This window comes from Rhinoderma darwinii, chromosome 2 (genome assembly GCF_050947455.1).
Source record: "Rhinoderma darwinii isolate aRhiDar2 chromosome 2, aRhiDar2.hap1, whole genome shotgun sequence".
Classification (NCBI taxonomy): Eukaryota; Metazoa; Chordata; class Amphibia; order Anura; family Rhinodermatidae; genus Rhinoderma; species Rhinoderma darwinii.
In genome coordinates this window covers 37281183-37293754 of record NC_134688.1, presented here as the reverse complement: position 1 = coordinate 37293754, position 12572 = coordinate 37281183, and the positions used below count along the sequence as shown (strand labels likewise).

The following is a 12572-nucleotide window of genomic DNA, read 5'->3' as shown; positions in this document are numbered from 1 at the left end:
ATTTATTTATTTATTTTCAGCCTATTTAATTTGCCAAAGAAGAAATGATCTCAAGAAAACTAATTAGGGCATTTGTTTTTTGGTATTAAAGTGTCTTTTTTATTTCTCTCGAAAACCTCTTCCTGATCATTAATCATGAAAAAATGTTGCACAAGTGTGGGCTTTACTTAGTTCGCACTTTGTCATAACATGTTGGCAAAGAAAACATTTAAACTTTTTGCTGTGATTGTAGGAAGTCGTAAACAGTGAGTCACGTTCTGCAGTCTGGATGAGGCATCCAGGTACAGTATAAAAGGGGCCTGTTCTGCATTCAGAAACTCAGAATAGGAGAAAGTCTTAAGCCCTATAGACCTAAGAAAATCAAGCCATGAAGAATTTGGTTCTTGTCCTGCTACTTTCTGTAGCCTACTGCTCGGCTTTCCCTGCTGAACCTGCCAGAGAGAACGAGGAGAATGATGCCAAGTTTGCTGAAGTAAGTTTATTACATCCCGGTAATTATAACATGACTGTTTATTGACCTTTTTATAGTATTAGCAGGAGTTTATGTTATTGCTGTGAAGTTAGTACTAGTATTAGAGATATTTAACACCACAAAGAGGGTCTACAGATATAACAGATTTAAGTTTACCCTTTATAACAACAGATCTTGACATAAGAATGTGTTACTTGTTGCTTTAAATTGGACTGGGAGTATGGATGGTGCTATGAGCCTTAAAGGGGTTGTCCTCATTATTCTGAAATTCTGGGTTATAAGAAGGGGGTCCCCTATTCAGGGCTCATCTATTAGTCAGAGAGAGGAGTGGCTACAGCCTCAGTCCTGGTAATGATTCATTTCCCCTGTGGTGGCACTGTAGGGAAAGCAAACACTTGCAGATTACAGCTGATCGCTGAGGGTCCCTGGAGCAGGACACACTGTGACAAAAATGGAAAATCCAAAACGAAGAATCCCTTTAAAGATAAATTGATAGCCAAAGGCAAACAATGTTACTGTTAATTTTCTCTATAATGCCAATGAAGCATGGCAAGATCAATGGGTTGGCACTGTCTTTAATAGCTGACTTCACATAATATTGCATTTCAAGGGGGACAATACCATTAAGAGAGTCTTTACTAATATATTTAAAGGCGAAACCTGCCTGATATTATAGCACAAGGTTTATATAAGTGATAGAAACATTGAACTAGTTGGAAAGGGTGTAATATTTTACGGAGTGCTGTAGCCCCTTTAAAATCTCAGATGTAATAGGATGTACTAAGGTGGATGTTTCTTATGAGATGCAGTACGTATGTCCCTTTATTTACTCAATCACACAATCAGCATGGAAAAATGTAATTTACTTATTTTGTTTACACTATTATTCATTTATGCTCACTTTATAACATTTGTATTGCCTAGCTGGTGAGATTTGATCTTTTTATTTATTTTTTTTTAAAAATCCCTTTATTTGCATTTTAGGAATATTTGAAAAGATACTATAACCTTCAGACAAATGTACGACAGCCAAGAATAAAAGGCGACAATCAATTGATCCGAAAAATCAAGGAAATGCAGCAGTTTCTTGGCCTAACAGTGACAGGAAAACTGGACACAGACACCATGGAAGTCATGCACCAACCCAGATGCGGGTTTGTTGACGTAGGTGAATACAGCACATTTCCCGGTAACAAAGGATGGAACAAGAAAGAACTGACTTACAGGTATAATTGAATGGCTTCAAGGCCTCCTTCTAGTCCACCCAACATATTTACAGTTAAGTATCAATAATCTAATGATCTCATTCCTTTGCTTCTAGAATATTAAATTATACACCGGATATGCCCAGGTCTGAAGTAGACTCTGCTATTCAGAGAGCATTTAAGGTTTGGAGTGATGTGACACCCTTGACTTTTACAAGAGTCTATGATGGGATTTCTGATATTGAGATCTCCTTTGCTGCACAAGGTAGGATTCCACACATGTTCCATATCATAGAGTGGACTCCAAAAACATGGTCTCATATAGTAAAATGTGTTTTATTGTCTTTCCACAGTTCATAATGACTTTTATCCATTTGATGGTCCACATGGAACACTTGCTCATGCTTTTGCCCCTTCCAATGGAATTGGTGGAGATGCCCACTTTGATGAAGATGAAACATGGACAAGTGGCTCTAATGGTAGGTCACTTTTTTCTTTTTATCCAATTTCCACCTAAATTTAAATGTAAAGATAAGAAATGACTGCTGTCAAATAGATTTTCTCCTGCCCTGCTGCCAGAACAGAGCTAATCCAGCTTTAGGCTGAGCAGCCGACTAATTCGAGACAAACTAGTTGCTAGGGATACACTGCCTAACAACCAAACTCTTTTATTTGAGGCTGTTGTCATCTCCCTAGCAACCAGTCTATCTCAGACTACTAATTTACTCAGCTCATGTTGGAGATTGGAGGCTTAGCATTACCCATACCACACTCTTTGTCACTTCCCCATAATTTATGGTCACACTAATCAGTTTTTTTGGCGAAGAAATTAAAGTGGAGAACTTTTTCACCTAATTGACTTACTTGCCAGAGCATATGAATAAAGACATATTCTCATGTATGGACTCTCTTTCTTCGCAGGTTACAATTTATTCATTGTGGCTGCTCATGAGTTTGGCCATTCCCTTGGTCTCTTACATTCCAGTGACCCCAGTGCTCTGATGTATCCCACCTATCATTTTATTGAGCCTAGTGAATTCCGACTTCCTGAAGATGACGTTACTGGGATTCAATCTCTCTATGGTAAGACAAACAGACGATGACTATCACTGGCAGGCAGGGGGGACATTTAAGATATAGATCTGGAATTTTTAGAAGGTTGGAGGCAATAGAGATTTCATATTCTTGGACAGGGTCAGTTTCCCACCACGGTACCAGAGGAACCTTCAGTGGGCCCAGGCTGTGACATTAAAATGGGCCTTATTGATAATACTGTATATCCTGTGTGTACAGTAATAACAGCAGAGTTTACAATGCTATTAAAAGTGGTCATGTTCTGTACAGATGGAGAATCATTTACTGGTGGGTCCAAAACTGGTCCAGGAAGACCTGCATAGGCGTTAGAAAGTTTTAGTGGAGAGCTAGGAGAATTTTGTGTTTAGAATGAAGACCTTGGCAAAGCATTTAGGGGTGATTCAATTAACAATATCCAATTCATAACATATTGTTATATCTATACAGGAGCAAATATGGTCCCTGAAGAGCCAACTGTTCCTGAAGAGCCAAGTAAACCAATCAACCCATCAAGTTGTGTACCAAACATCAATTTCGATGCTGTGACAACTCTGCGTGGAGAAATCTTATTCTTTAAAGAGAAGTAAGTGATTTATGCATTTAAACAGTTTGATTTAACCTCTTAAATGTTGAAAAGATTATAAAGAGGGTCATCCCAATGCTTCAATGTATGTTTTTTTTTTCATAGAGCTTTCTGGCGCCAAATTTCCCAGGACTCTGAAGTTGAGCATCATTTAATCAGCACTTTCTGGCCAACTCTGCCAAATCACATTCAGGCTGCTTATGAGGACCAGGGCAGGGACCAAGTTCTTGCCTTCAAAGGTATTACTTATTTTATACTTATAAGGATTTACATTTTTTTACAGTTAAATCTGCATTAGGTCGATAGACATATAAATTGATAGATAGCTAGATAGATAGCTAGATAGATAGATAGATAGATAGATAGATAGATAGATAGATAGATAGATAGATAGATAGATAGATAGATAGATAGATAGATAGATGCTTAAATATGCTTAATAATAACGAAACACTTTATATATTTTTCCTAGGTGCAAAATATTGGGTCATGAGTGGTTTTGAAATCACACAAGATTCTCCTAAGAGTATTTATGAGTTGGGATTTCCACGAACTGTCAGAAAAATTGATGCTGCTGTCTACGATGGAAAATCCAAAAAAACATATTTCTTCGTGAATGATAAATATTGGAGGTAATCAGTCCTAAAACACTTGTTTTATTATAGAACCATTGGATAATAGTAATACTAGAACCATGTTATAGAACCATTGAATAATAGTAATATTAGCAATGCTATCATTTAATAAGGGGCATCACTATAGGGGGGCACCTGGGCCCTTGTTCCTGACGGGGTCCAAAGGATCCTCTACCACATAAGAAGACACCAGTATCATAAATGGCACATGGTAGATGGGGGGCCCTGTTACAGATTTTGCATTGGGTCCCAAGAGCTTCAAGTTACATCTTCTGTATATGAATGGAGATTTTTTTTTCAAGTCATTATATGATGTTGACCCTAATCCTAATTTTTTTTTCTGCAGTTATGATGAGCAAAAACAGAGCATGGACAGTGGATTCCCTAAAAAGATTGTAGACAACTTTCCTGGACTAACCAAAGTTCTTGCTGCTTTTCAGAAAGATGGTAAGGCATAAAATAAATATTTTTGAATTTTAGGTGATTTTGACAGTTTATCATTATATTATTACATATCTAATAGTAGTAGTAATAGTAATAATAATAGTAGTAATAATAATAATAATAGTAATAATAATAGTAATAATAATAACCATTTTATGATTAACAGTAGTAGTAATATAAGCTGTAGTGTTAGATCAATTTGAAGAAGAATATACAATACAACCACTAATAAGCATTTACGTTTTTTAATTAAAGGGGTTGTCTCATGCCCTATTAAACTTTATGGACATCATAGAAAGGGCTTTGCTGCTTGAGACCCCCTTCAATTAACCAGAATTAAAAACCACTGACAAAAAGTCGATAAAATGTATAAATGGCTTATCAGCTGATCGCCTGGCTAGCTTACATTTTTTAATTACTCACAATTTTTGTACCAGTTACCTTCAGGCTTATCTCAAAAGATTTATACAACTGCTTAAATAACTCATATGGAATAACTTTAAAGTTGTTCTCCCGTTGCTGGATCACATATATGAACTGATTCACACATTCTATGTGTTTTGTTTCAGTTTTGATGTGCTTTTTTGAAAAAATTACAGAAACATTTATTTTTTTCAAAACTTTGTTTTTTATTGATTCCCAAAACTGTAAATTGCACTGATTGACTGCAAATCTCAAACCTGGAAAATCTATTTCACCATATTTACTGTTTCACTGCCCTGGCTGTAATTTAAATTATTTCTCCATGAACTGACTTCTTAGTGAGCTTGTGGAGGGCTTGTGTTATTACATAGTAGCCAATCTGAACATGAAGAGCTGCAGTGTAAAGCATAGGGAAGGAAGAAAGCAGCAGGTGGTGTATTTCAGAGTATCTGAGATTCCAATAGACCGTTACAGTCACAAAGTACGGTATAGTTGTGGGATTCACTGGTGTGATATATGAGTAAAATATAACATTTATTTATAACTCTCTAAAAACAGGGGTACAATCACCACTGTGAAGAAGCCCCACCGTGTGTATAAAAACGTATTAAATAATAAACTCTGAGTTCTAATTCAATTGTGAACCTACTATAGCTCAGTGTTCAACAAGAATATCAATACGGAATCAGCATTTGAAAAATGGGCATAACAATAGTCTTGACCCTAATTCACACTAGAGTCCGTGATAACCGCACCGGAAGCTCCTAGTGTTGAGGTATACAAACAATGCTAGTGTTCCCAATGCTAAAAAATTCCTATTCACAACCGACCCAACGCGTTTCAATACTCATCATCAGGGGTCTGTAGCTTGGTCACTCTGGCCAGGGATGCCAGCGATATTTAGTTCAGCAGCAGGTATTCTGCTGTACTCCACGGAAGCATGCTCGCATAGATGTCAGTGGCATGACGGTATAGTTGTGCCCTAATGGAACAGAGCTAAAAAGGATAAGTAGTAGCCTAGAGGTTGTAAGGGACAAAAAATTATAGTGATATTTAAATTGGTATTTCTGTAAAAAAAATGGATAAAAATATATGTATTATTAATATCATATTTTCTCATGTTTAGGTTTTCTGTACCTCTTTGATGGAAATCGCCAATATGAATTCAGCACCGCTAAAAAGAGAGTCACCCGTCTACTAAAGAATGACAGCTGGATAAAATGTGGCAGTAATAAAGCCAATAAATTGAAAAAACTTTTTAAATTTTAAAGTATTGTTTACATAGATTTTTTTTAATTTAAATATTTCTATCTTTATTAATATATTATATATTATTTGTTTAAAAATAAATAAACTTTGTATTGTGATATTTATTTTCTGTTGTTCAGAATCTGTGAAATACATTAAACATTGTTTTGCATTGAACTGTACACAGCATAGTCGCTGCTTTACTGGGACACTAATCTAATGAATGGCAAGTGTTTTGGGGGGATTTTCGCAAGGTGTGTGGTCGAACTAAAAGGCTTAGGGGGGAATTATTATTGCAATGTGTTAAAAAGTTGCAATTATCACGCATGCCACCTTTGCGACTTCTTGCTGTATTACGCTTCTCTTGCCACATTTCAGAAGTGGTGAGAAAAGGGGCAGAGTTTATCAGGAGGGGCAGCGCCACCATCGGCCTGAAAGATTTGGCGCATCTAACTCCAATGTGTTTTGGTTTTAGACTGGCGATAGAAATGCCAGTCTAAGTAACTCTTCTGCTTTGTTTTGCTTGGTCTCCATTGCAGACTGGTTTCTCCTGTCCCCCAGTCAGAGATAAAGCCTAAGCCCCAGGGGTGTTACTGTAGGGGCTGCTTAGGTGACAGTGCGTCTGGGCGTGCCCAATGGGTGCTAACATAAGAAGAAACCAGTATTATAAATGGCACATGACAGGTTAGGGCCCAGTCACAGATTTTGAATTGGAGCTTTAAGCATTAAATCTATTTTCTTTTTTATTCTATATGCCTTATTAGGGTCTATGGATATAACAGGGACATGCAAAAAGTGTCTCTTTCTGGAGATCCCTGCTTGATTTTATGGGTGCTATATAATGTTGTCTGCTTCTCCCTGGCATAACATCCCTGATTATGAGGAGTCCTGGCACTAGGTCCCTCATGATAAGCTCATCATTAGGGAACATGTAAAAAGTAATGGGTTGTATATTATCTGAATTTCCAAGCATAATGATGCAAAATAGAGAAGCTATAGCAAGTATCCATTAGGATTCATGGATATCGTAAGATCCTCTAGCTAATTTGGGCCACAATATAGGGAGGACACACATGTGTCCAAGGCTACCACCACCTTAAGGTCCTAAGGATCTATCTATCTAGCTGTCTGTCTGTCTGTCTGTCTGTCTGTCTGTCTGTATGTCTATCTATATATAAGACATTGACAAGGTTAGAAATAATGATTTTTATTTGAAATTATAATTTTCTCGTTCAAACTTTGCTTTCGTCAAAGAATGCTCCATTTGCAGCAATTACAGCATTGCAGACCTTTGGCATTCTAGCTGTTAATTTGCTGAGGTAATCGGGAGAAATTTCACCCCATGCTTCCAGAAGCCCCTCCCACAAGTTGGATTGGCTTGATGGGCACTTCTTGCGTACCATACGGTCAAGCTGCTCCCACAACAGCTCTATGGGGTTGAGATCTGGTGACTGCGCTGGCCACTCCATTACAGATAGAATACCAGCTGCCTGCTTCTTCCCTAAATAGTTCTTGCATATTTTGGAGGTGTGCTTTGGGTCATTGTCCTGTTGTAGGATGGAATTTGCTCCAATCAAGCGCTGTCCACAGGGTATGGCATGGCGTTGCAAAATCGAGTGGTAGCCTTCCTTATTCAAAATCCCTTTTACCTTGTACAAATCTCCCACTTTACCAGCACCAAAGCAACCCCAGACCATCACATTACCTCCACCATGCTTGACAGATGGCGTCAGGCACTCTTCCAGCATCTTTTCAGTTGTTCTGCATCTCAAAAATGTTCTTCTGTGTGATCCAAACACCTCAAACTTCGATTCGTCTGTCCATAACACCTTTTTCCAGTCTTCCTCTGTCCAATGTCTGTGTGCTTTTGCACATATTAATCTTTTCCTTTTATTAGCCAGTCTCAGATATGGCTTTTTCTTTGCCACTCTGCCCTGAAGGCCAGCATCCCGGAGTCTCCTCTTCACTGTAGACGTTGAGACTGGCGTTTTGCGGGTACTATTTAATGAAGCTGCCAGTTGAGGACCTGTGAGGCGTCTATTTCTCAAACTAGAGACTCTAATGTACTTGTCTTGTTGCTCAGTTGTGCAGCGGGGCCTCCCACTTCTCTTTCTACTCTGGTTAGAGCCTGTGTGTGCTGTCCTCTGAAGGGAGTATTACACACCGTTGTAGGAAATCTTCAGTTTCTTGGCAATTTCTCGCATGGAATAGCCTTAATTTCTAAGAACAAGAATAGACTGTCGAGTTTCACATGAAAGGTCTCTTTTTCTAGCCATTTTGAGAGTTTAATCGAACCCACAAATGTAATGCTCCAGATTCTCAACTAGCTCAAAGGAAGGTCAGTTTTATAGCTCCTCTAAACTGTTTACAGCGGTGCTAACATAATTGCACAAGGGTTTTCAAGTGTTTTCTAATCATCCATTAGCCTTCTAACACAGTTAGCAAACACAATGTACCATTAGAACACTGGAGTGATGGTTGCTGGAAATGGGCCTCTATACACCTATGTAGATATTGCATTAAAAAACAGACGTTTGCAGCTAGAATAGTCATTTACCACATTAGCAATGTATAGAGTGTATTCCTGATTAATTGAATGTTATCTTCATTGAAAAAAACTGTGCTTTTCTTGCAAAAATAAGGAAATTTCTAAGTGACCCTAAACTTTTGAACGGTAGTGTATATATATATATAAATATATTTTTCTAATATATATATATATATATATATATATATATATATAACCTTTATGCAACAGTATTTAACTTATTTATGGGTCCCCCTAGGAGTCTTTAGCTAATGTATTGCAGTATATTGTGATTTTTACAAAGATGCCAGACCGTGGGTTCTTCATTAGGCCCCCAGGCTGCAATGACAACCATCAGTTTCCCCCGTTCACATCGCAAGAGGTCCGCCCCACTCTTTATAACGGCTTAGATACTGTGGTCGCTATTGGTGGGGAATGTGAAACCATTTTTAACTATACAATTTAATCTCGAGTAAGTCCTAGAGCGAGCTAGAGGAATAGGGTAGGGGCGCCATGACAAGTAATATAGTGTAGTTGGTGTTTAGGCAATAGATTTGTTTAGGTGGGTGGGAGGAGTCAGGAGGATAGGAGTCAAGAGACATTCCAGCTGGAAGCACTGAGGATTAATCTTCCCATCCGCCATTCTTTTAGTTAAAGACAAAACAATAAACTTGTCGTTGGTAAGTTATCACCGTAGTGGGCAGGTAAAAGGAAAGGGAGTCTTTGAATGCTGAACAAAAATTGATTAACAGTATTAAAAGGATGGGGGGCACAAATTCAGCTATTGTGATTGGGTTCCTGTTGGGTAGAATCCCAGGGGACAATGGATATTGGTCCCTCCAGACGTTGTTCTTGGTTCAGGTGGTCACAGCTGAGGACAAAGGAGAGATCTAAGTTTGAGTCTTGTAAAATGGGTTTGCAGTTAATAGAATGGGTCGCATCTTCAAATACCCCCTTGCTTTAAAATAGTTGATGGTATGGTTGATAATCTTAATATATATATGTACATTAAAGATATATTTTGTTGAAGTTATATATGTGTATTAATGATGATTTTTTTTTTCAGTTAAAGTGGGCTGTTGTGGCTGTTCCACCAGGGCATTCTGTCATCTCAGTTTTTGGGTGCTGGTCGGTATGGGGTCACAGCATACGTATTCCCTTCCCATCATAAGAAATTATGATTCAGAGAGATGGGTCTAGCCAAGCGTTTTCCACATTCTCAGTTATTATTAAGCAGAGATTTCGTAATCATAGCATTATATCCTATAATCTGTAAAGAAACACTGAAAAGGTAAAGCAAACATCCCAGCTATGAATAACAGTATAATATGCCAGCGCTAATTCTCCAATAAATAGTGATCATCAAGTTGGAAATTGATCGCGACACTTCTCGGAACAGACAGGCCAGAACTCAGCATGTTGCACTCAATTTCTACCTGTTGCTCCAAGGTCATAAGCTTCGTGAGTCACATTTATTCCAAACTATGAGACTGTATGGGTTTCTCAGAATTTCTAAGCATGTTCAGACATCAAGACTGCCGGAAATGCTGAAATTACTGGATCCCACAGCCGCTATTTTTTTTTTTTTAGAAACATTGATGATCAGGGGAGTAAAAGTTCAGTTCTGATGTCAAGCTTTGGTACAAAATTGTACGTTTATGGTTCATATTAACTGCAGATTAAAGGAACACCCCAGGTAAAATGAATACACTGTGTTATGATTAGTGCAGAACCGTGTATCCTTATTGTTTAGATTGGCACAGCAGCTCTTCTGTATGAGCATGAAATGGGACGAGCTGAAATACCAAACACAGCCGCTCGTATGGCCAAGCCTGTTATTCCTGTGAATAAAATATAGGGCCTTGGGGTTTGCAGGAGTGCTGCGGCCCCTTCATTGTGCTGGTTGGTGTGTCCCAGGGGGTCATATTCCCACAATCAAACATAAGAAGAAGCCATCAATCTTAAAGCCCCTGGAGAACCGCTTCAAATGTTCCTCGAATGCCATGCACCGGTTCTTCAGGCCCTGGACTGGGCATTACACAGCTTATCAATTTTGCCTGGAGTATTATTATAAGACCACGTGTACGAAAACCAGTACAGACAAGAATGGGAGGGCAAGGGCGGCATATTCAACTGCACAGGGCCCAAAAGGCAAAAGGGCCCATCACTTCTGTGGTATTTGCACCTAGGAAAGGAACCCACATGTATAGGAAGCCCATAGGAAATGCAAGCTCACTACACTACTTCCATATCATAAATGATGGCAAACACTGCTCATTAGTAATGTCCGGTGCTATCTTGCTTAAGGCTGTGTCCACATTTTGCTGTCAAACCCACGCCATTTTGCTGCGATTTCACAAAAATCACTGCAAAAAAAACACAAATTGACCACGATATGTGGATCAAGCTTAAAACCCCTTCCCGCTCAGCTCAGTACTATTACAGACCTGATTTCACATAGCGCCATCTTTCCCCGGCATGTGTTTGAGCTGTGATACCTGCTGTTTCCTACAGCAGGCTATCACATATCAGAGTGCAGGGACCGATGCGGTGGTCCCCTCCGATTAACTCCTTATAAGACGCGTTCAATAGCGGTCGCGGCTTTTTAGGGGTTAAAGCATCATTGACGTCCCGCAACATTATCTCGGGTGCCGATGGTCGCTAAGGTAACCGGAATCCTAACAATGGCCTCCGGCTAAGCCATCTACGGAAGCCTAGTGGGTCCTGACTTTATGCTTGCTGTCAGTGAGTGGCTGACATCTCTAATACACTGCACTACGCATGTTGTGCAGTGTATTAGAATTGCGATCAGGGCCTCCTGCCCTCAAGTTCCCTAGTGAGACACAAATACAAGTATAAAAGTAAAAATCCCCCTTTTTCCCTTATCAGTCCTTTATTATTAAAAAAAATAAAAATAAACTACACATAATTTGTATCGCCGCATCTGTAACGGCCTGAACTACTAAACTATTTTGTTATTTATCCCGCACGGTGAACAACGTAAAAGAAAAAAATAATAAACCATACCAGAATCACAATTTTTTGGTCACTTCGTCTCCAAAAAATAGAATAAAAAGAGATCAAAAAGTCGCATGTACCTAAAAATGGTTCTGATCATAACTAAGTTATGGCTCTTAGAATATGGCAACACAAAAAGTAAAGGATTTTTTTATAAAAAGTTTTTTATCGTGCAAACGGCATAAGACATAAAAAAAACTATAAATATATGGTATCGCCGTAATCGTATCACCCCGCAGAATAAAGTGAATATATCATGTATAGCGCACGGTGAACACTGTAAAAAAAAGGAATAAAAAAAACAATAGTAGAATTGCTGTTTTTTAGTCACCACGGCTCATAGAAAATAGAATAAAAACTGATCAAAAAGTCACATGCATCCCATGAAAACTACAATGAATTCCTCAAGGGATCTAGTTTCCAAAATGGGGTAACTTTTAAGGGGTTTCCCCTGTTCTGGTACCTCAGAACCTCTGCAAATGCGACATGGCGCCAAGAAACCAATCCCGCAAAATCTACATGGAGCCCTGCCGTTTGTCCAACCAACAGTGTATGACCACATGTGGGGTATTACCGTAATCAGGAAAAAATGCTTTTAAAATGTTGGGGTGCTTTTTCTCCTTTATTCCTTGTAAAAATGTAAAATTTGTACCTTTTATCAGAAAAATATGTGATTTTCAATTGCACAGCCTAATTCCACAAAATTCAGCAAAAAACCTGTGAGGTCTAAATGCTCACTATAGCCCTCAATAAATTCCATGAGGGGTGTAGTTTGCCAAATGGGGTCACTTTTGGGGGTTTTCCACTGTTTTGGTACCATAAGACCTCTTCAAACCTGACATGGTGCCTAAAATGTATTCTAATAAAAAGGAGGCCCCAAAATCCATTAGGGGCTCTTTTGCTTCTGAGCAGTGGCGTAACTACCGCGGTAGCAGCAGTAGCG

The 12572-nt window shown here is 38.7% G+C and overlaps 1 protein-coding gene across 1 annotated transcript; it reads left to right on the top strand.

The window, feature by feature from the left end:
• The first annotated feature begins 338 nt into the window (after positions 1-338).
• LOC142741702 (matrix metalloproteinase-18-like) lies at positions 339-6105 on the top strand. The gene is made up of 10 exons (XM_075851045.1): positions 339-472; positions 1457-1698; positions 1794-1942; positions 2031-2156; positions 2599-2760; positions 3199-3334; positions 3440-3573; positions 3807-3966; positions 4316-4416; positions 5963-6105. The coding sequence occupies exons 1-10, from the start codon at positions 368-370 to the stop codon at positions 6103-6105; spliced, it is 1458 nt and encodes a 485-aa protein (XP_075707160.1). The 5' UTR covers positions 339-367.
• The last annotated feature ends 6467 nt before the right edge of the window (positions 6106-12572 follow it).